General features: G+C 48.9%; 1 protein-coding gene across 1 annotated transcript in view; it reads left to right on the forward strand.

The window, feature by feature from the left end:
- The window catches only part of XYLT1 (xylosyltransferase 1), a 304124-nt gene that overhangs the window by 219757 nt on the left and 61154 nt on the right, over window positions 1–23213 (forward strand). The window contains exons 4-5 of the mRNA XM_068565800.1: window positions 1932–2104; window positions 3073–3275. Coding sequence (XP_068421901.1) covers window positions 1932–2104; window positions 3073–3275 — 376 coding nt within the window. The remainder of the gene's footprint in view (window positions 1–1931; window positions 2105–3072; window positions 3276–23213) is intronic.

The following is a 23213-nucleotide window of genomic DNA, read 5'->3' on the forward strand; positions in this document are numbered from 1 at the left end:
GACCTCCAGGCTAAACAGTCCTAGTTCTCAGCTTTCCCAGTTGACATTCGGAGACACCTGCAGCTGCTCCCCTGACAAGGTTCTGAGTCCCACAAACCTAGAACCCACAAGAAATCAGGTTCGACCCAAAGGAAATTCGGCTCAGGAAAACCAGGATATTTCTAGTTGGGGCTGTAATGAACTGAACCAGTAAGCTGTGTTCCTCCCTGAAACCTTGCCCCTGGAGCATTTGCAAGGGAAGAAAAGGAGAAAAGGTGTCTTTGAGGCTGCTTCCAGGATAAAAGATGTCTGGAATCATTTATTCAGGACCATCTGGTATAGGTTCTGGGCTTTCAAAGAAAAATAAGCTCTGACCGTGGCTGATCTCCACCCGGGCTGATCCAGGAGCTCAGGTGGGTTCATGAGGACCTAGACCCTCTCCATCACTCAGCAGTGCTTCCCTCTGTGTCGGCTTTCCTCTCCATGTGGGGACAAAAGGGCTCTTAGCATCTGCCAGTTTCATGGATTCCAAACCTTTCTCATCTAGTAGTTCCAACAAAAGTCCAGAATTCTGTCTTCTTGGCTAAACAGCTTGGTTAGGGCTGAACCATACCTACTGTGGCCAGAGAAAGGCAGTGTCCTGATTAACCAAGCCTCATCCCTGTGACCGCCCCTGAAATTGGCAATGGAGAGAGACCCTCTCCTTCCACACAGACTGAGAATTGAGGAGGGGGATGATGCCCCCCAAAATACCAGATGATAAATTTCCCATCATGAAAGATGGATAACTTCTAGGGGTCTGCTGTACAGCATTGTGCTTATAATACACAGTACTATCCTGCCCACTTAAAAATGTGTTAAGGGGCTTCCCAGGTGGCGCAGTGGTTGAGAATCTGCCTGCTAATGCAGGGGACACGGGTTCGAGCCCTGGTCTGGGAGGATCCCACATGCCAAGGAGCAACTGGGCCCGTGAGCCACAACTACTGAGCCTGCGCGTCTGGAGCCTGTGCTCCGCAACAAGAGAGGCCGCGATAGTGAGAGGCCCGCGCACCGCGATGAAGAGTGGCCCCCGCTTGCCGCAACTGGAGAGAGCCCTCACAGAAACGAAGACCCAACACAGCCAAAAATAAATTAATTAATTAATTAAATTTTTAAAAAAACAACTTAAAAAAAAAAAGCACTAGGCTTCTACTTCCTTAAAAAATAAATGTGTTAAGAGGGTAGATCTCATGTTATCTGTTCTTACTACAATTTTTTTTAAAACGGATGCTGTGGACATATATACACTGCCAAACGTAAAATAGATAGCTAGTGGGAAGCAGCCGCATAGCACAGGGAGATCAGCTCTGTGCTTTGTGACCACCTAGAGGGGTGGGATAGGGAGGGTGGGAGGGAGGGAGATGCAAGAGGGAAGAGATATGGGAACATATATGTATATGTATAACTGATTCACTTTGTTATAAAGCAGAAACTAACACACCATTGTAAAGCAATTATACTCCAATAAAGATGTTAAAAAAAAAAACAAAAAACGGATGCTGTTAGGAGGAGAAGGGAGAGTGTATTCTGGACAGGCAAAAACAGCACGTGTATCTTGCGTTTCCCAACTTGAAATTAACTGCTCCTTCCTCTGTGATTCAGAAATACACCTCTTACATCTCTCATCTCCTCCTGCCTTGTTCAGTAGTTTAATATGTGTACACATGTCTCTGTCCGTTCTTTTCAGTTCCCTGGGGCTGGAAACCATGTCTTCAGCTCCTCAGGATTCCTACTCCTGTTGTACCAGGACAGCGTAAGGGTCCAGGACTTGCTTGGTTAAGTTGAATCAGGTTTCAGGGCCCAATATGACTACTGTGCCCCTCCTAATAGTTTCCAGGAAGAAGCATCAGAGGGACTCCCCCCGAGGACGACCGAGCTCACCCCACCTCTGTGGTTTCTCGGGTTTTCCCCAGGCAAAGCCAACAAGAACGTTCAGTGGGATGAGGATTCGGTGGAGTATATGCTGGCCAACCGGGTCAGAATCGCCTTTGTTCTGGTGGTGCACGGCCGCGCCTCTCGGCAGCTGCAGCGCATGTTCAAGGCCATCTACCACAAAGACCACTTCTACTACATCCACGTGGACAAGGTGAGGACCGCCCTCTCTCTGCAGGTCTGTCTGCCTCTCTCCAAGCTGACCTCCCTTTCAGGGAAGGCTTGCAGGCTGAACAGCTGCTTCCCCCAGAGCATTTGGTCTTGAAGTGCCGTGTGTGTGTGTGTGTGTGTGTGTGTGTGTGTGTGTGTGTGTGTGTGCGCGCGTGTGTGTTGGTTTCAAAGTTCCCAGCTGTGACTTTAGACTTTCTCCATAAACATTGTCATTCGTACCTCTTTTCCTCACTGTCCCACTGCCTGATGCAGTGCCTGTCGCTCTGTGAAGATAACTAACCCAGGGGTGGGCACACTGTTTCTGTAAATGGCCAGAGAGCAAGTATTTCAGACTTTGTGGGCCATATGCCCTGTCGCAGCTACTCAGCTCTGGCATTGTAGCATGAAAGCAGCCATAAAAAACATACTTAAATGAATGTGTGTGACTGTGTTTCAATAAAACTTTACGAAAAACCTGCAGCCAGCTTGCTGACCCCTGAGCATCTTGTTCCAGAGGTTTCTGTTGGTCTGCTGACGTTATGTCTTTGGTCAAGAAGGCAAAGGGGATGCCTATCCAAAAAGTTTGCTGCCAGCAGGCCTGCGAGAGGGTAATGGAGAAATTCCACCTCTCGAAATACTCATCAGGTCTAGAGGCAGCTATATTTCTTAGCTTGTTAACCTCAGACCATATGTATCCATCTTATAGAAAAATGCAGACTCCCAGGCACCAGCCTTCACCTAGTGAACGAGTGGCTCAGAGGCGGTGCCAGGGAATCTGCATTTCAGATAGCTAAAGTAATATTTTAAAAATAATGAAGTTCGAATAGCAATGCAGAAAGACACCCCAGACCTGAATCTTGGCAAAGTTCAGAAACCCTGTCAACTAGAAGGGAAGGGACAGAGAGGGGGGCAAGGGACAGGTCTTGGTGTTTTCTGCGCTGCTGAATGTCACCCTTTCTCTCCTGGGAAAAGCGCTCTAATTACCTGCATCGCCAAGTGCTCCAGTTCGCCAGGCAGTACAGCAACGTCCGCGTCACCCCCTGGAGGATGGCCACCATCTGGGGGGGAGCCAGCCTGCTGTCCACGTACCTGCAGAGCATGCGGGACCTTCTGGAGATGACCGACTGGCCCTGGGACTTCTTCATCAACCTCAGCGCGGCTGACTACCCCATCAGGTAAGGCGGCCCCGGCCCCAGGCCAGCCTTCTCTGCAGTCCTGCTTCCCCTGTCACAGCTGGGAAGCCAGAGGCAGAAGCAGCCTGCCTCCTGTCTGGAGAAGCCTTTCTGCCTCTGTGAGATGCTTATGCACTGTCTCCATAAGATCTCTCTGCACAGGGTCCACCCTGAGCCTGAGAATCATGTGAGCATTCACTCATTCATTTACTCGCTCAACAGAGATTTCTTGGGTACACGGTTTTTCCAGCTCTGTTTGAGAACACACTGCAAAGGCCAAAATCTTTGCAGTGGGGGAGACAGACAACACACAAAAAAAGTAAAATGGTACATCAGAAAAATAAGGCAGAGCGCAGCAGGAGCAGGGGAGGGTTGGAAATTTAATGAGAGTGGCCAGGAACGTCCTTCCCGAGAAGAATGCAGGACGCTGATGGAGTGAGCCACCCAGACAGGGCAGGTGGTCCAGGAGGAAGGCAGAGCAGATGCTGAGCCCTGTGGATGCCTGGTGTGTTCCAGGAACAACCGGGCTCAGGGTGGCTGGAACAGAGTAAGTGAGGGGAAAGTGGTAAGAGACGGAAGCCAGAGAGAAGACTGAGGTGAGATCACAGAGGTCCTAGAATTTGGCCAGTACTCAAAGAAAGATGGGAATCACTGGCGTGTTTGGGGCAGAAGAGGGTCAAGGTCTGACTTACGTGTTAGTCTGAAAGGGACAAAATGGAAGAAGGAGGAGTGCTGTGACAGCCTGGGCAGAATCACAGACAGGCGTCTCTGGGCTGTTGGAGGCCCATGGTGCGTTTGCTTGGCTCCTCTCAAATTTTAACACATGAGTTGATTGCCCACATTTTACAACTGGGAGATTGCAACTGAAACTACAGATCTCTGGCTTCAAGAAAAGTCCTCCCACTGAACCTGCAGGCTGCTTGGCCACAATTGTGTGCAGCTGGCGGAAGAGCCAGCAGCCCCGAGGCGGAGAGAAACTCAGAGGCCACCAGGAAGGCCTGTCCCTTTTTTTTTTTTTTTTTTTTAATTTTTGGCTGTGTTGGGTCTTCGTTTCTGTGCGAGGGCTTTCTCCAGTTGTGGCAAGTGGGGGCCACTCTTCATCGCAGTGCGCGGGCCTCTCACTATCACGGCCTCTCTTGTTGCGGAGCACAGGCTCCAGACGCGCAGGCTCAGTAATTGTGGCTCACGGGCCCAGCTGCTCCGCGGCATGTGGGATCTTCCGGGACCAGGGCTGGAACCCGTGTCCCCTGCATTGGCAGGTGGACTCTCAACCACTGCGCCACCAGGGAAGCCCACTGGGGCCACTCTTCATCACGGTGCACGGGCCTCTCACTATCGCGGCCTCTCTTGTTGCAGAGCACAGGCTCCAGATGCGCAGACTCAGTAGTTGTGGCTCACGGGCCTAGTTGCTCCGTGGCATGTGGGATCCTCCCAGACCAGGGCTCGAACCCGTGTCCCCTGCATTAGCAGGCAGATTCTTAACCACTGCGCCACCAGGGAAGCCCTGATCTACCCTTTAAAAGAGACGTAAGCAAAGAAAACCCCTGGAGATCTGTAGAGGGGAAAAAAGGCAAGAAAATGAACTATATTTCCTATCAAGAAGGCAGCTCTTTGCTTGACTGTGTCTTCCATCTTGATTTTTGACAAGGCCGAAAAGGAGAAGTGAACGGGGTGAAGGAGAGGGCCTTCCTTCCTCTCCTGGCACTGGGTATAGCATTCCCAGAAGAGCTAGATAAAAGTTTTTGTTGTTGTTGTTTAATATTCCTTTATCAGGGCAATTTTCAAACATGCGCAAGAATATGAGACTAGTATAATGACCCCCACGTCACCCAGTTACAACTATAATCAATTCACCTTGTACCTATACAAGTATAGACTTTCACCCTCTTCCATCAACCCTTGGTGAAGCATTTCCAAGACGTCATATAATTGTATCTGTAAATATTTCAGTAAACATATCTAAAAGGTAAAGTCTCTCTTGGAATTTAACATCAATATGATTATCACACCCAAAATGTTAACAGTCATTCTTAATGCCATCAAATATGGAGATCACGTATTCCCAGGAGTTTGGGTTTTGAATCAAGATCCATATAAGATACAGGCATGGAGGGAAGACCTCTGTTTAAAACTAGCAATGGCTTCTGTCTCCTTTCCTGTGCCTTTTTCAGTCCTGGGCTTGGTGGCATCCCATCATCTGCTGGGAGAATCTGGACCTTGGAGGAGATCAAGGGAAAGCACAATCCTTGGTTAGTTTAGGTAGGATACTCCTGGCACCCTTTGAACCTGAGAAAAATGATGGGGATTAGAAAGATACCAGTTTTCTTTTATTCATAGGGTGGCAGGAATACAAGGGGATGATTATGAAGTATCTCTGGCAGACTTTTACTTACTTACTTATTCATTCATTCAAACATTCATTCCACAAACATTTATTAAGCAACTACTATGTTGAGTACCACAAGCACTCCTTGGGCATTCAGTGGAGCATGGATCCTAGCTGGGAGGATAGAATTAGATAATCATACAAGGGACACATCATAGCAGGTGTGAACAGACTGTAAAGAAAGGAATATGGTGTGAGTGGAGGAGGGGCATAACCAGGGGGTCAGAACGGCAGCAGTTTTGAGCTGAGACCTGAAGGATAAGAAGGGATCGGCAGACAAATGGAAAACAGAAGATCCTTCTAGACGAGGATTTCCCAACCTGGGCACGAGTGACATCAGGCTGGATCATTCTGCGTCCTGGGGGCTGCCCTGCTCACTGCTGGCGTTTGGCAGTACCCCTGGCCTCTACCCACTAGATGCCAGTAGTGGGCCCCGCCCCCAATCACTTGTGACAAGCACAAACATCTCCAGATGTTGTTTCCCAGAGGAGCAAAGTCGCCTCCAACTGAGAACCCTCTGAACAGCCTGGACTAGGGTCAGAGATGAACTAGTTGCTGTTGAGAAATTTAAACATGGCTGGAGTATAATAAACAAAACAGTGACGAGAGGTGAGTGTAGAGAAGTACAAGGCATGGGTGAGTTAGAACATTCTCCCTCCACCTTCCAAATAAGGACCGCATTCAGAAATATCCCAGAATGCTGAGTGCAGCTGCTAGCGTGGCAGGCACTCCCTTCAAGGGTCTAGGGTCTCACTCTCCCACCTCCAGACCTCCTGTGGAGGCCTCAGAGTTCATCTCAGCCTCGGTCAGGTGGTGACACATGGCCAGAGATCTCAAGGGCAGGTGGGCCAGCCCATGGCCCTTCCCCGAAGAATCTCACCAGGTCTCAATGCTGCCCCCTAGAGGCCCTCTGTTGATTTGCAAGTTGAAGCTGTAACAGCGGCCACTTAGCCAGGTCACCTCGGCCAGGATGTCAGGATTTCTAGCATTTCATATGCAGGAGGATGAGTGCTCAGGCTTCCATTTGATGGCTTAAGGTTTGACTCTGAGTTCTGCCACCTTACTAGCGGGTGACCCTTGGCAAGTAAATTCGATCTTTGTGAAATCAGGTTATAACAACAGAACCGAGCAGAGTTTGGGCACTTAGAAAGCTCAGTAAATGTCAACTGTTAATTCCCAAGCTGTCTCCAAGGCTGCACCTCATAATCTCCAAGAAAGACCCAGAAATCCTTTCTCAGACCATGTGCCCCACCCATTTGGGGGTTCAGAGAAGAGTGTCGTCATTTTTTTAGCTTTAATGCTTCAGTTGTCTCGACATCTCTGTCAGTCTGTCTCTCCTCTGCCCCCCACAGCCCTCATTCCCATGCGCCCCACCCCAAGCTCTTCTGGCCACTCACGTTGCCAGCCTCATGGCCAGAGGCACTTCACGCATCAGGCACTGCTGCTTCCTCTTGCTGTTGTTTTCGTAAAATCGCCCCACGCAGAAACATATGAATTTTGCAGATGAATGGTTTTATCCTGGGCAACTCTGATAAGCTTTCACTTCCCATCTGCCGCTCCATCTGTAGCTTCCAAAACCATGACTTCTCCCCTCCCAGGAAGGATGAGCAAACTTAGGAGCCTTCTCGAAGGGGCGTGAGTGCCCAAGTCAGTAGCTTCTACGAGGCTCTGAAAACCTGGGGGAATATCCAAGGGCAGAGGCCACCTATCGTGGCTGCTCTGAGCTGTTTGTGATTTGACATCGCCTGCCCGGGTCTGCTGCCTAGTTCGGACCACTGGCCAGACCCACTGGTCTTCACGGGCCAGTAGCCTTGATGAGACCCTGGACACAGACAGCCTGGCTGCAGAATCTGCCACCACCGACCGGCCGTGTGAATCAGTACAATCAGCTTCAGCCTTCTGCATCTCGGCGTCAGCACCTAAAAGGGGGCACAATATTAGTACCTATTTCATAAGGCAGTTAGGAGGATTATAGGAAATGTTGCATGTCAAGGGCTTAACACAGTGCCTGACACAGAAAGTGCTCGTTAAATTCAGGCTGTTATTATTATAGTGGTGGAGTAGCATGGACTCCATGGGCTGGACTTCACCATCAACTGAGTTGCTTTCCTTTTTCCCTTCACTCGTGAGAAGACCAGGAAAATATTTCTTGAACCCACATCTCTTTCCAAAGTGGGAAAATCCAAGTTAGACTTGAAGGCTGAAATGTTTCAAGAGAAGCAGGATAGAACCAACTCATCTATGAATGGCAAGACTATTCTCACGTTTGGAATATGCAAGCGAAGTGTGTTTAAAGAATCCAGGTCTTCCCCCTTCGCCGTTGACGTGACCACATGGCCCACGCAGGCTCTGGTTGGAGATGTTTACGTATCCAGCGTGTGAATGAAAATGGATGTTTTCAAAGCACTGAGACCCTGCTAGGTCTGGAATCCTCAGAGGACATGATGGTTTTATTCAATATGTTCAATATGTTCTGTGTACTGAGTAAGGCTGGACACTGCGCTAGCATTCTTCGGTTAGACGGGCCACAGGAAGGGATGAAACCCTAAAGCATTGTGCCGTTGGTCTGCGTGGTTTGGGCCAGTAGTAACAGACCCCACACAGTCTATCACTGGGCTCTGTGTCCCGGAGCAAATCAGATGCAAAGGCCAAGTGTGTCCACGGCCCCTCTGGGGCTCACATTCTGTCTGTGGTGTATGTGTGCATGCGTGGGTGCATGCATGCATGTGTGTAGCTGTGTGTGCGAGCATGTGGTAGGGGAAAACAGTATTTCAGTTTTTCAAGCTAAACCCAGGATCTACTAATTCTGCCTCTTGGGGATCCACAGCAACAAGGTCTAACCTAGCAGGACCTACCATGTGGATATTTAAGCTACACTTGACCTAGACCCAAACCTCTCTCTTGACATACCACCAGGGACCCAGAGCAGGAGCCTAAGAGGTTTTCTGCGGCTCCGCAGCAGGAAAGCCCAGCTCATAAGACAGGAAGCAGGTGTCCCGGCTTCTCTGCAACTTCCCCAAGACCAGTGTCTCCGTGGCACTGATCAAGCAAGACTAGCGCCCAGATCCAGCAGCCGTTTCCTGTGTACCTACTGTGTGCCGGGCCCTCTGCTGGGACCTTTAACACGTATGTGTCTTAATCCTCATCCCTTAAAGCATGACTTCCGGTGTGTAAAAAAGTTTAAGGAGGTTAGTATTCAAACAGAACTTCTAGTGAACCTTGCAGGAAAGTTAAGCCCTTGATAATATTCGGCACGGAGCCTAGTCGCCCTGGGATCTGGGCAGAGGACTCAGGCATCTGTGCACAGTCGATCCCCTGCTTTTCATTCCTCTAGTCAGTTCAGTGATTCTCAAGTGGGTCAAGGAAATCCTGTTGTTAACAGCAAATGCAACCACAGCAAATGCATTTACAGCACTTAGTACATCCCTGGCCTGATTCTAAGTGCTATCCGTGGTCCTGACAGCAATTCCATGAAGTACATACATACTTTGGGGATCCCATTTTTCAGATGAAGAAACTGAGGCACAAAGATGTTAAGGAACTTGACCACAAGGATACAGCCAGTGATCTTTTTTTTGAATTGAGGTAAAATTCACTTAACATTAAGTTAAGCATTGTAAAGTGTTCAATCCAGTGGCTTTTAGTACATGCACAATGCTGTGCAACTAGAACCTCCATCTAGTTCCAAAACAATTTCATCACCCCAAGAGGAAACTACATCCCTCCCCATTCACCTCCCCCCATGAGCCCCTGTCAATCTCTACTCTGCCTCTCTAGATTTGCCTACTCTGTATATTTCATATCAATGAAATCTTACAGTGTGTGATGTTTTGTGACTGGCTTCTTCCACTTAGGATAATATTTTCATGGTTTACCCACATTGTAGTATGTGCCAGTATTTCATCCTTTTTTATGGCTGAATACTATTCCATTGTGTGGCTATACCACAATTTGTTTGCCCATTCATCAGGTGGTAGAGCCGGGATTCTTAAGAGCTCCCCGAAAGCCGTGTCTTTTGGCCAGCCTGGATTGTGCCGTATGTCCTGAGGTGAGGACCTCATCAGGTTTAAGAAGATGGAGCTCCAGCACGTGGGACTCTGCACAGCATTGGTACTTAGGGACTTTTGTTGACTGATCCCTGATGATGCTGGGGTCGGGGTAGGGGTGCTGATCTGATGCACCCCCGTCCACAGAAGCCTGGTGACCTTTCCCATTCAGCCTGGCCCACCTCTGCCTAGTTCTAGCAGAAAAGTTTCCAGTGATTCCGGTTGGCTGAGGCAGATTTGGGGTTGAAGATGGAAAGATGGAGGCTTAGGGTCAGAGCTCTAAGCTTCCCTTTTTCCCTTCCTCCTTCTTTCACCATCCAAGCCCCTTCTGAAGGCAGCCTGGGGGTGTCCTGGGGAGGAAAGAGCTCAGGCCTGCCTGTGAGGCCAGCTGAAAATGGTCTCGCAGATGAGATCAGGAGACAGGGCTCCTCTGACTTCACTCAGTCATGCAACAGATAATTATTGAGCACCTACTATGTGCCAGACACTGTGCTGGGTACCAGGTGTTCAACGGGAAAGAAGAACATGGTCAGTCCCTGCCCTCATCCTAGTGGTCAAGGGTGCAGACTTAAGCCAGACCCACTGAGCATGAATCCCAGCTCTTCTGTTTACTAGCTGTGTGAACTTGAACTTGAGAAAAATCGCTTAATATCTCTGGGCCTCAGTTACGCCATCTGTAAAATGGGTACAATAACAGCACCACCCCATACGGTTGTTAGAGGATGAAACGAGTTAACGTATGTAATGTGCTTAGCACATGGTAAGTACTGTCTGTGTGACATCCATTGTTATTGATGGGGGAAGACGGACGTTGACCAGAATGATCACACGAGTGAACACGTGGTCACAAAGTGAGGCAAGTATTCCAAAAGGAAGGAGGGATATAAGAGCACTTAGCAAGCAAAGCTCACCTGGACCAGGGAGCCTGGGGTGGCCTCCCTGAGGAGGCAGCACGTGAACTGAGGTGTGCGAGATGGGCAGGGCTTAGCTAGCGGAAGTGTGCAGGATGATCCTGGGGTGGTGTTCCAGGAAAGGGGATGGCATGGGCAAAGGCCTGGTGGGAGAAGGAATGCCGGCATGCCTGAGGAGCTACAAGAAGGCTGACGTGGCTGAAACACAGCGAGCCAGGGGTTGCCTTACTGGGAGGATGGTCCAGCCAGTTCCTGCAGGGACTTTTGATCACCTGTCCGGTGGTTGAATCCTTAGCCCCATGAGCTGTGTGGTTTCAGCGTGAAGTAACCTTATTTGCAATGTGGAGGGATCACTTTGGCTACTGTGAGACAAGAGTGGGGAGGGGACGGAGCAGGAAAGGGGAGGCCGGTGAGGAAGGATGGGGGCTGCAGCTGCTGACCTAGAACCACATTCAGGGAGCCCCGTCCTCCCTAAACCTCCCGGCTGAGGCGAGAGTCCTGTAAGCCATCGTGAGCTTCCTGAATCCAAGCAGCCGCTCAGCCTTTGAGGCACAGAGCCAGGCCGCCTCCTGTGTGGGGTTCAGGCCCCCCATCTGCACGGAGCAGCCCCATTCTCAGGAGACCTGTAGAGCAGGGCTGGTGCAGAGGACCCAGGACGCCCAGGGGCCTGAGGCCAGAGTTTTAGAAGAGGACTGAGTGTGAGGCAGGAGGGGACAGCTAAGGACTGAGAAAGAAGGTGGCTCGAGACCCCTCTTTGTTCTTTTGGCTTTAATTGTGATAAAACATGCGTAACATAAAATTTACCATCTTAACCATTTTTAAGTGTACAGTTCAGTGGTAAGTACATTTACATTGTTATGCAACCAAGCTCCAGAACTCTTTTCATCTTGCAAAACTGAAACTCCACACCCATTAAACAAAACTCCCATCGCCCCTCCCCCAGGCCCTGGCAACCAGCATTCTGTTTTCTGTTTCTGTGAATTTGACTGCTTTAGGTACCTCATGGAAGTGGAATCAGGCAGTATTTGTCTTTTTGTGACTGGTTTATTTCACTTACCATAATGTCAGGGTTCATTGATGTTGTAGCAGGTGTCACAATCTCCTTCCTTTCTAAGAGTGAATAAATCTCCCTTGTATGTATAGACCACATTTTGCTTACCCGTTCATCCATCATTGATGGACACTTGGGTTGCTTCTACCTTACGGCTATGGTAAATAATGCTGCTATGAACATGGGTGTATGAATATCTCTTCACCTCCCTGCTTTCAATTCTTTAGGGTATATGCCCAGAAGTAGAATTACTAGATCATATGGTAGTTCTATTTTTAGTTTTTGAGGAACCTCCATACTGTTTTCCTTAGTGGTTGTACCAATTTACATCCCCACAAGCAGTGCACAAGGGTTCCAATTTCTCTACATCCTTGCCAACATATTTTTCTTTTCTTTCTTTCTTTTTTTTTTTTTTGATAGTAGCCAACCGAATGGGTGCGAGGCATTTCTTATTCTTTTTAAGGAACATAAACTCCCAAAACAAGGGCCCTGGAACCCTTGGAAGCTTTGAGTAGCTGGTACAACTCTCAGTAGACCCATGAGGTTAGCTACAGGCAATTGTCTCCCCACAGGATCATAGCCCTCAAATGATTCTTCTAGAACTTCTTCCCAACCCACATCAGTCCCCCTTCTCATTCCCCATCCTTCTGGATAAGACCAGCTGTTCACCAGCAGCTGGAAACCTGTGTGCCTTCCATCTCACCACTCCATGGGGGCCTGCATATTCTCATTCTAACCCTGACATCTTTCTTATGTGTGTTTCCACCTATGATTCCTCTATCTCGGCCCAAGTCAGACCCTCATTGCTTCACACCTGGGCCTTCAGAGTTCCCCAAGAGGACATAGTCTGAGCCAGACTCTGAAAACAGGCTAGAGCTTCTCCAGGGCTGTTTGGGAAAGCAGCGGCCACTACCCTCTCTGGGAGCAGCTTGCAGGATATAATCATTTATTTACTCAAGCAAGTGTGCAGTTCACTTACCGACTGGGTGTTGAGCCAAGCTGAGTGCCAGGCACTGTGCTAGGGGCTAGGGGCTGCAGCAGAGGAGCGGACTCGCTCATTCACTGAGGGGGTTTACAGTCTATGGGAGAAATGGTGATGACATCAGTAAAGTAATGTCGGGGTGCCGTGATGGGGAATAAGAAGGGGGTCCTACTTTAAGGAGCATGGTCAGGGAAGATGAGATGCTTTTAAAGACTGCTGTTCAAGCCGACTCCTGAAATGGGGCCCACTGTGCAAAAGAGGGAGTGGAGGTACCAGGTGAAGGCGAACAGCACATGCAAGGGCCCTGAGGCAGGGAAGAGCCCAGCGCGTCCAGGAACTAAAGAGAGGAGCAGTGAGTGATGGAGGAGGGGGGTGGAGCAAGGTGAGTTTGGAGAAACACACAAGCCCTGTGACTCATCCTGCTTCTGCCCACCTGCCTCTCCTCTCGGTGCCCTCAGCCTGTGTCGTGGGTTCCTCAGGCTGCTGTACGAAATGACCACCAACTGGGTGTCTTAAAACAACAGAAATTTATTCTCTCACAGTTCTGCAGGCTCAGAGTCTGAAATCAAGGTGTCTGCAGGGCCGTGCTTCCTCTACTGGCTCTAAGGTGAAACGTTTCTTGCCTCTTCCTAGTTTCTGGTGGTCACCGTCAGCCCTTGGTGTTCCTTGCCTTGTAGATGCATCACTTCAATCTCTACCCCCATCTTCATTTGGCCTTCTTTCCTATATGTCTGTCTCTCTTCTCACGACCTTTTTATAAGGACACCAATCATTGGAGTTAGGGCCCACCCTAATCATCTTAACTAATTACATCTACAAAAATCCTATTTCCAAATAAGGTCACCTTCTGACGTTCTGAGTGGATATGAATTTGGGGAGGGGGGACACCCTTAAACCCGGTACAGCCTCCCGCCGCCCTTTGCTGGGCCAAGTGCGGGATACAGCTGCCCTGCGGGAGGGGACGGTGCTGTCCTGGGTCTCCAGCAGCATCTGGGGTGGGCATTGCTGGGAGCCCCCGCTGAAGGCAGCTCTTGCAAGGAACCCATCCTCTCAGCTCTGTGTGAGGATGGAGCTGACGTCCTCCAGTTCCTTCATTCAATAATCATTTCCCGAGCACCTACCAACATCCGGGCCCTGGGGGACAGCAGACAGCAGGACAGACAGGGTCCCAGCCACAGGGAGCATGGCATCCCGTGACATGGTTCTCATGAGGGAAAATCAGAGTTCCGTGTGATTCCCGGAAATTTCCTCTAAAACAGCTTTCAAGTATCAGGTTCTTTAAAATATTAGGACTCCAACCCAGACCAGTTGAATATAAATTCCTTACGGGAAGCAAGAATCTATCTCTTTTTTAAAGCTCCCCAGGTGATTGGAATACACAGAGAGTTGCAGATCATTGGTCTGGGGGAGACATAGACATTCATTCCTTAATTACAATAATAAATAGCAAGGTGAGTGCTAGGGTGGAAAATATGTTAGCCTCAGTGCTTCGTGGGAGGTCATATTTGGGAGCCCGACACCAGATCTCTGGGTGCGACCATCTCTCTTGTTGGCTGCTTTCTCAGCATCCAGCCACTTTTATTCTTCGGGTGATCAGAGATGCACATCCTCTTTCCTGAGACCCCAAAACCCAGGTGGACACCATCCAAGGAAAGCTCCGCCCAGATAATGTGTGAGTCGGAAAGGGTGTATCCGCTCAGGCTGTTGGTCACGAGGGAACGGGAAAAACATGCCAGTAATTATGCCGTTAACAGTTTTGTTTGCATCGAGTAGCAAAATAATCATTTCCTCAGCCCTGTTATTTTTCAGCCTGACGGGTCGCACTCCTGCCTTTGCAGAAACTCAGTTTGCTTTCCCCTTGCTGGCTCTTCTGGGTCTCCTGAGCTGTACTTTCGGTTGGACAGCTCTTCAAGCTTTCTGGAGGCGAGGACTGACCCAGGGCATCCCCTGGACAGAGGGAGGCCGGAGTTCTCATGGGACACAGATGAAAAGCACCGAGGCTCCTCAGAAAGTCAGGGTAGAACACTGTGTTGGCTAAAGTAGGTAAGGAAGGACATTCCTGGGAGGATATAGGGAGTTCACATAATCAGTGCAGAAGGTGGCAGAACACAAGACAAGAATGACATGACTTTTTTCACCCAAGGGATACCGCCATTTGGCTTAAATACTTCCCAGCCATATTGTATGTTTGCTGGCTGTTTGTTTGTTTTCCCTTGTTTCGTTACTGAGAAAAGTTCAGTCCTGGGGAAAGGAGGTGGACGGTGTTATCTTGAGTCATGTGTCCTGGCTTTGGCCAGCAGGGCAGAGCACTTCAGTCATTCCTTCCTTCCTTCATCCATCGCATGCTTACTGAGACCCTGCTGGATGCCAGGCAGTGCTCTAGACCTGCGCTGTCCAGTAGAACTTACTGTGCTGATGTCCAGTGCAGTAGCCTCCAGCCACGTGTGGCTATTGAGAGCTTGAAATGTGCTTTGTGGGACCGAGGAACCAAATCTTCAGTGTGATTTGATTTTAATTTAAATGTAAAGAAATAACATATTAAGCAGCACAGTCCTTGATGCTCGAGATGGAGTAGTAAACAAAACGATTTTAAAAACTCCTGCCCTTGTGGAGCTTGTCGTGGGGCAGGAATACTTCCACTAGAGAGAATTGCACTGCTGTTAGCAAATAAGAGAGAGTGGATGCTACCAGCTCAGAAACAAATGTGATCTCTGTGCTCTGCCAGTTTGATGGTCTCACCACATCCCAGACTGACCATGCCATGAATTTTGTAAGGTATTTGCTTCCTAACTCCTGCCTCCTCAGATCTCATAGTTCTTCCTCTTGGCAGAAGCGCTCTACGTGTCCATGGATGGGACGTTTCCAGCCCTGGGCATCTTCCTGTCCAGTGCATTGAGCGTATGTGCTTCTCGGGAAAGCTTCAATGATGTGGCTTTTCCTCCAGTGGCAAAGAGCAGGGATGCTGTGCCCTCTGGGATGCTCTAAGCACATCCAAGTGCACCCTGGGAATTTGAATGCGAGTCCAGGTGGCCCACAATGTGGGCGATCAGCACTGCAGAGCCTGTTATTCTTCCCCTGCCTCCCCCTCACATGTAACTGCAGATGGAGATTATTCTCAAGGGCATTGTAGAGAAACGGCGTGTCTTAAAAGGTCAAGTGGGATAAAGGAGGGGAGTTTCTACCCCTTTTTATTGACGATAGCAGAGATTTAGATGAGCATGGGCCCAACGGACAGGGTTAAGGTCCAGTTGTTGGGTGGATAGATGGAAACTCTGTGGGTTTTATCATCATTACCATCATCATTCATTTCCTTCCTCCCACTTGCTGCCACTCTGAATCATTGCCCAGCACGGAGAGTGGTCACTAGTGGACTCTCAAAACAGATGCCTGGGGAAGCCCTTCACGATCTGCCAGACTCCAGTGGTTAATAATATTAGCTAGCATTTCATGAGTCTAGTCGGCCCCTGTATCCACAGGTCCACATCCGGGTTGTTTGGATCTGGAACCCGCAGATATGGAGGGCCGACTGTAAGAGATTGAGCACCCTCGGATTTTGGTAGATGCGCAGTGGGTCCTGGAACCAGTCCCCTGCGTATACTGAAGGATGGCTGTATTTACCATATGTGGCATCCTGAGCCAAACGATTTCCATGTGTTATCTAAAGTCACAGAAACCCCAGAAGGTAGATGCTATGTCTGCATCCCATTTTACAGATGAAGAAACCGAGGCCGAGAGAAGTTAAGGAATTTGCCCTGTGCCTCACAACTGGTGGGGGTCAGAGCCAAGATTCACTCATGCTTCTTTCATCACCGGGGGAAAAAGGAAAAAAAACCTGAGTTCTTCACCAATAGGTCATATTGCACCCACTGGGCTGTTCTGGACCGAAGCTCTCCTACTCACTCTTTCCCCGTCTAAATCCTTGTTCTCTTCATCTGGAAGAGAATCCAGGTGGCAGAGATGTCCGATAACCAAGAGAGGAGCAGGGCACATCAGGACCTGAATCCAGAGCCACCATTTTCTGTTTTGGTCCCCACAGCATCCCCAGGGGGCTGGCACAGAGAAGGGCACTGAAGCTCAGTGGGTTTGAGTGACTTGTCCAAGGTCACACAGCTTGGCAGTGGCCCAGCCTGGGTTTGAAGGCAGGTGCAGGTGACTCCCAAATGCAACCTCTTTCGGCTTCGCGCAGCTGCCTCACAGTGAGGCTGGCCGGCAGTGGACCCCCGGGGAAAAAGCCAATCACAAGAGTACAAACTGCACCACGTGACCACCATGGCTAGTGTGGTCCCATTTCCACACTTGTGGGCTGTCTCCCTCTGGCTGATGGAAGATCGGGCTTTACCAGTTGTGTTTGCTGTAAGCATGGACGGAGGAACCAGCTGTCCTGCATTAGCTGGGAACGCCTAGCTTTCAAATTCCTTTATAATCCTGTCCCTTTTGATCTCAGACTGTCCAGACCCCTCCCCAAACTGCCAAACTGCAGTGCTGCTGGAATTCTCACTCGTTTAAACCTTAGCCTCAAGCAGCATAATTAAGAATGAACGGCTGCCATCCCTCCAAATGTGCACAGTTGTTCCATTGCAGAATCGAAACGATGCTGGCGTGTTCTGCGCCATCACTCACTCCACGAGGGCACGTGAGTGAACATGCAGTGTCATCCTGACCTGGATTTGAATCCTCTCTCCATCCCCTTCTACCTGCATGATCTCAAGACAGGTGAATCCAACCTTCCTGAGTCTCGATTTTCTCACCTGTAAGAGGGAGATGATAATGTTACCAGTGGCCAGGAGGGAATCCAAGGTCTGCCTGAGGTCCAGCTCTGCAAGCTGTCTGATAGGGAGCCAGGCGTGGGCACAAAGGCCCAGGCCTGGCACCCGCGTGCGTCCTCGTGTTCATCTCTCCCACCATCTAAACGTTGGGCCCAGGATGCTCAGCCATGGTGACGGCACTGAGAAGACAGAGATGGCCGGGTCTGCCAGGGAGACCACCTGGTTACATGAACGGAAGAGGCAGAAGAAGAAAGCATGACTGATTCTGGCCCCAAGTGTTCAGATGCAGCCCAGGTTTGAGGCAAGAAACATGAGAAAAAGTAGTGGAATCCAGGTAGGGGCTTTCACCAAACAGTAACCCAGCCCACTAGTAACCATGCCCAAGCAATCTCTCCGGCCCTGAGTAATCATACCATCAATTCCTCTCCCTCTGGGTAAACCTAAGGAGATGGGCAGAGGAGGGCCTGATACAGGAAGCAAGTCCGGAGCCCTCTCCCCACCACGCTTTCCTCCTAGGGTCATTATAAAAATGAGAGATAGTAAAACACAGGGCCCAGTGCAGAGTTGGGCATTTATTACAAGTTCCCAGAAAATGGCTCTCTCATTGTTGTTCTTATGATAACTAAAAATCCTGGACAGTTATTAACTCTGGACCAAAATCATGGTCTGGCCTTTTTTGTGGTCAGTCTGTAGTTGAGCAGCCTGGCCCCCATTGCCCGTCCCTGCTGCAAGGCTGTTTGAAAAGAGCCTTGGTGTTGATCAGCCTTCTTGACTGCAATGGGCTGAAGCAATACTCTTGAGTCATTGTAGCTGCAATCTCCCTGAAGGTTCAAGTTGGAACCTTCCTCCAAAGTTCTACCTATAGACCTCCTCTTCAACCTCAATTCCCCCACCCCATCACCAGGCTCAAACAATCTGTCCCTGACCAACCTGGTGGCCACTATAAGGCTCCCAGGCAGTTTCTGAAAGTGTCAGATGTCAGCTGTGACATCTGGATGGGTCCCAGCCTGGGAAATAGTCACAGAGTAGATGCCAAGGCAGAGGGCAGAGTCCCAAGCCTCCTCCCACTCACTTTTGTCCATCTGAAGTGAAACAGCCCCACTGAGGTCAGATTGGGCATCTGAAGCCCGGATTCTGGCCCTGGCCCGGTGCCCATAACACTGCATAGTCGGAAAGTGGAGAGTGGGAAAGAGGAGGCCTTTTGGTGGTGCTGGCCAGCCTTCCCAGGGTAGGGCCCGAGTGGAATCCCACATCAGTGTTTTGTTTTCTCATGGAGGAGGGACGGAAATTGTGTCCCCAAGAGCCGCCGGCTGTCTCCTGTGTCCTTTCCTCCCCCAGAGAAGGAGTGTCCTCGGTGCAATTTAATTGTGTTCATCAGTCAACATTACTTGGCAAACCCAGACAGGGGCACAAACGTTGCCACTCCTTTCTGAGCATAAATGTGCTCTTTGAGATGCTGGAGTGTGGTTTAAGGCCAAGTAATTTTTTATTACGGAGTCAATCTTTGTTTAAAAGTTTGCCACCCTGGGGAAGTTTCTAACAAGTTACTTTAAACAATGCATTCTCTGAACACCTACAGCTAAATGGTCCCATTAATCCAAATTGCTTTGCCAGGATGCGATGCAGCCATTCAGCAACAGGGCAGTGTTCGAGATGGGCTTCATTGAGAGCGATGGCTGCAGAACCGAGGTGCGGCTTGTCATGAATTGATCTGCCGGGAGATGCCCGCGCCCCCAGTGTCCCCGCCTCTATTCATCCAGCCCCAAGCGTGAGCAGGGTGCTGTGCTAGTGCTTCTGTGGTCTCATTTCCTCTCTCAGCTACCTGGTGAGGCAGGACCTCATCAGCCCCATTTGAGAGACAAGGGATGTGAGGGCTCACCCAAGGTCACTCCTCTACTGAGAGATGGAGCTCAGGCTTCAACCCACCTGTCCTTAACCACAAGCTGGGGCTTCCCAAGTCTGAGCCGCAGTGAGCCAGATGATTTAAAGGAGTACGCAGGTGAGTTTTTGAAAATGGCAGTATTTATCTATATTAACACATGTAAGGAAAAACTGGCATGCCCCAGCTTTCTGAAGTTGAAGTTTTCTTTCAAAAAAAATAGTTGATCTAAATAAGAAAATATTAATAAAGCAAAATACAAGGGGTGAGTGGTTCTTCAAATATTCAACAAATATTTATTAAGTGTCTACTATGTATGCCAGGCACTTTTCTGGGTGCTGGGATACCACAATAAATAAAACATATTCATGGTGTGCCCACCACCCCACCCGGTGCTGAAGAGAGAAAGAGACAATAGATAAGAGAATGGGTAATGCGTAGGGTGGAAATATGTCTGAGGAAAATTACAGCATTGGAAAAAGAAGGGAGGGTGGGCCAGGAAGTCGCTTTGATAAGGTGGATATGCCAAAAAGTTGTGAGAAAAATGTATGAATGACCAAAAAAAGAGGAACAGCATAATGGCAGGGGTCAGCAAACGTTTTTATTAAGGGCCAGAGAGTAAATAAAATATTTATTATTTTTAGGTTAGGTTTTGCAAGCTGTATGGTCTCTGTCACAATGACACAAATCTACCACTATAGCAATAAGGTAGCCATAGACAGGATGTAAACAAATGGGCATGGCAGTGTTCCAGTAAAACTTTATATATGAAAACATGTGTTGGGCCATAGTTCACAGACCCCTGCACTAGACCATTCTGCCAGATCTCCCACATTCAGATAATGGCCTTGCCCAGAACACACCTGTCTCAGCCTTTGCAGATTTAGTTCCCTATCCACCCACCCATCTTCCCAGGCATGGCCTTTCCTGCATTATCTCAGATGAGTCTGTCACCCAGGTGCCAACGTTGATGGGCTCCTTGTTTCAACTTTCAGGACCCTGGATAGAGAAAGGGTGGTAGAGATTCCCACGGTCTTCTGGTCAACATCCTCTGGAGCCTGGCCTGGACTCCCACCCAGCCGTGGGGAGCTGAACTTGACATAAAACAACAGTCTCCTTTTACTTTATTTTTCCCCAACCTGCATGGCTTACCAATACTGAACTTGAGCTAGAAAGAAGCACATGAAATCCATCTCACCCGTCAGTGTTGCCTGACCAGGGCCAGGCAGAGACATGGCAGTTTGTTCACAGAGGGGCCTACATGACTGTAGGCCTATTCCAGCCCTTCATAGTATGTGTCAACCAGAGCAAATTGGATGTTCTTACCACTCAGCCTTCTCTGCATAAGCCTGTCAGAAATAGCTGGTGCCCCTTAGCACTTAAATCACCCTGTGCTACCTACCTCAATCTGAATCAAAAAGGTTAATGACATTGAATCCTGAGACTCATTGATTTCAGGACGTACCCCAGCTTCCCGCTTCCCCTCAAAGCACAAGACTCGTTTATCTTTCCTTGGCTGATCGGGCAAGTTGCTGACTAATGCCCTGAAGCCAGCTAATTCTCAAAGATTGCCCATAGTGACTGGACACGTGTTCCTGTTGTGCTTTCTGTAAATCTGGTTGATTCTGTATGTCTGGTTCCCCACCATCTTTCTGCCTGGATGTGTCTGGGCTCCCTGTCTGTAATTTGTCCCATGAGTCTGCCACAGGTTGCAATGTTGATTTGGGAAGAGAGGGATGAATTTTTAACCAAGGTGACGACCACAAAAAACACTCTAATGAAATATCAGCTTTTGTTCCTCACTATTTATTTTTATTGAAGTATAGTTGATTTACAGTGTTGTGTTAGTTTCAGGTGTACAGTAAAGTGATTCAGTTATACACATACGTATAAGTTCCTCACTATTGATTGATTGATCCATTCATATAGCCAATCTGTTGACTGACTAGTCAGCACATGCTTAGCGGAAACATACAATGTGCCAGACATTTGCTAGGATCTGCAGTTACGGCCACCAATAGGGTAGTTAACATTCCTGCCTTCATAGATTAGCATTAAATAATTATATCCTTATGACATTGTTAGGACAGAAGTTCACATACATATAATATAGGAAACCATGTATATAACCTTTTCTCTTCTAGGGAATCAGAGAAAGCTTCCCTGGACAAGTGTCCTTAAACTGAGAGTTAGAAGCAGAGAAAGAACTAATTGGGTGGGAAAAAAAAAAAAAAATAGGGGACGAGTATTCCAGGCAGAGAGGGCTGCGTGTGCCAAGGCCCTGAGGCATGAGGGAACATGGCCCATGCAGCAAGTCGAGAGTGTTAGGTGGACAGGGTATGGTAAGGGGATAAGCCAGCAGAATGAGGCTGAAGAGGTAGGCTGACCCAGATGCTGTGGGACGCTGAGATCCATGTTAAGAACCCCCATTTATCCTAAAAGCATCAGGTTACCTGTGAAAAGTTTTTTATTGGAAAGCGCCATGATGAGATTGCTTTAGTTCTTAATCAGTTGCTTGGCAGTGGGAAAAAAAGGAAGGAAAAAAAGTAGAGAGCTGTATCAGGATGCTGGAAGAGGGGAAATACAATAGCTAATATTTTCTGCTGGTGGATGTATACGTTATAGCTCAGGTAATTACTTTCCATCAGGCCAGTCCCCCGCCCTGTTGTTTCGGTACAGTTATTTTTCTCTCTTTGCTGGGCCTTTCTGCCCCACACGGGTTTCTTAGTCCCCAGGCCCCTGGGTTTCCTGGAAGGACACTGTAACCTGGAGCCGGACCCAGAAACCTTCTTTCTCATCTCTGTTTGGCAGAAATTTTCCAGGACTGAGGCCATGGGAAGTGTAGCAAAGGGATCAGAGTGTACCCTTGCAGAGTCAGCAGAGTCTGAGGCCAGCCTATCCCGTTTACTGCTCATGAAACCTTGGACAAGTTGCTCATCCTTTCCATACCCTGGTTTTCTCATCTGTCAAATGGGAACCATCAGTCACCTGCCTCAGCCTTCGCTGTGGAGATGAAGCCGTGAAATGTGAAGTGCCTTGCCTGGCACAGAGAAAGCGCTCCATCAATAAATGATGAAAATAGGGTGACAATAGGGTAAATCCACTAGGTTGACAGTTTTTCAAGTGCAGAAACAACATCTGTTTCACTTAGGTTGCGTCTCCAGTGCTGGGGGCAGTGCCTGGCACATAGTAGGAGCTCAGTAAGTCCTTACTGAAGTAAGAAATCAGGGAGCAAATGGATCCATGGCCATCGCATGTAACACCGCTGTGGCTGCAGTGCCAGTTGCCATTTATTCCCAAGTGGTGGGAGGCTCGCTGATCCTTTATTGCATGTTTTTTACTTCCATAACACCGCTGTGGCTGCAGTGCCAGTTGCCATTTATTCCCAAGTGGTGGGAGGCTCGCTGATCCTTTATTGCATGTTTTTTACTTCCATAACACCGCTGTGGCTGCAGTGCCAGTTGCCATTTATTCCCAAGTGGTGGGAGACTCGCTGATCCTTTATTGCATGTTTTTTTGACTTCCATAACACCGCTGTGGCTGCAGTGCCAGTTGCCATTTATTCCCAAGTGGTGGGAGACTCGCTGATCCTTTATTGCATGTTTTTTACTTCCATAACACCGCTGTGGCTGCAGTGCCAGTTGCCATTTATTCCCAAGTGGTGGGAGACTCGCTGATCCTTTATTGCATGTTTTTTTGACTTCCATAACACCGCTGTGGCTGCAGTGCCAGTTGCCATTTATTCCCAAGTGGTGGGAGACTCGCTGATCCTTTATTGCATGTTTTTTACTTCCATAACACCGCTGTGGCTGCAGTGCCAGTTGCCATTTATTCCCAAGTGGTGGGAGACTCGCTGATCCTTTATTGCATGTTTTTTACTTCCATAACACCGCTGTGGCTGCAGTGCCAGTTGCCATTTA

This window comes from Eschrichtius robustus, chromosome 16 (genome assembly GCF_028021215.1).
Source record: "Eschrichtius robustus isolate mEscRob2 chromosome 16, mEscRob2.pri, whole genome shotgun sequence".
Lineage (NCBI taxonomy): Eukaryota > Metazoa > Chordata > Mammalia > Artiodactyla > Eschrichtiidae > Eschrichtius > Eschrichtius robustus.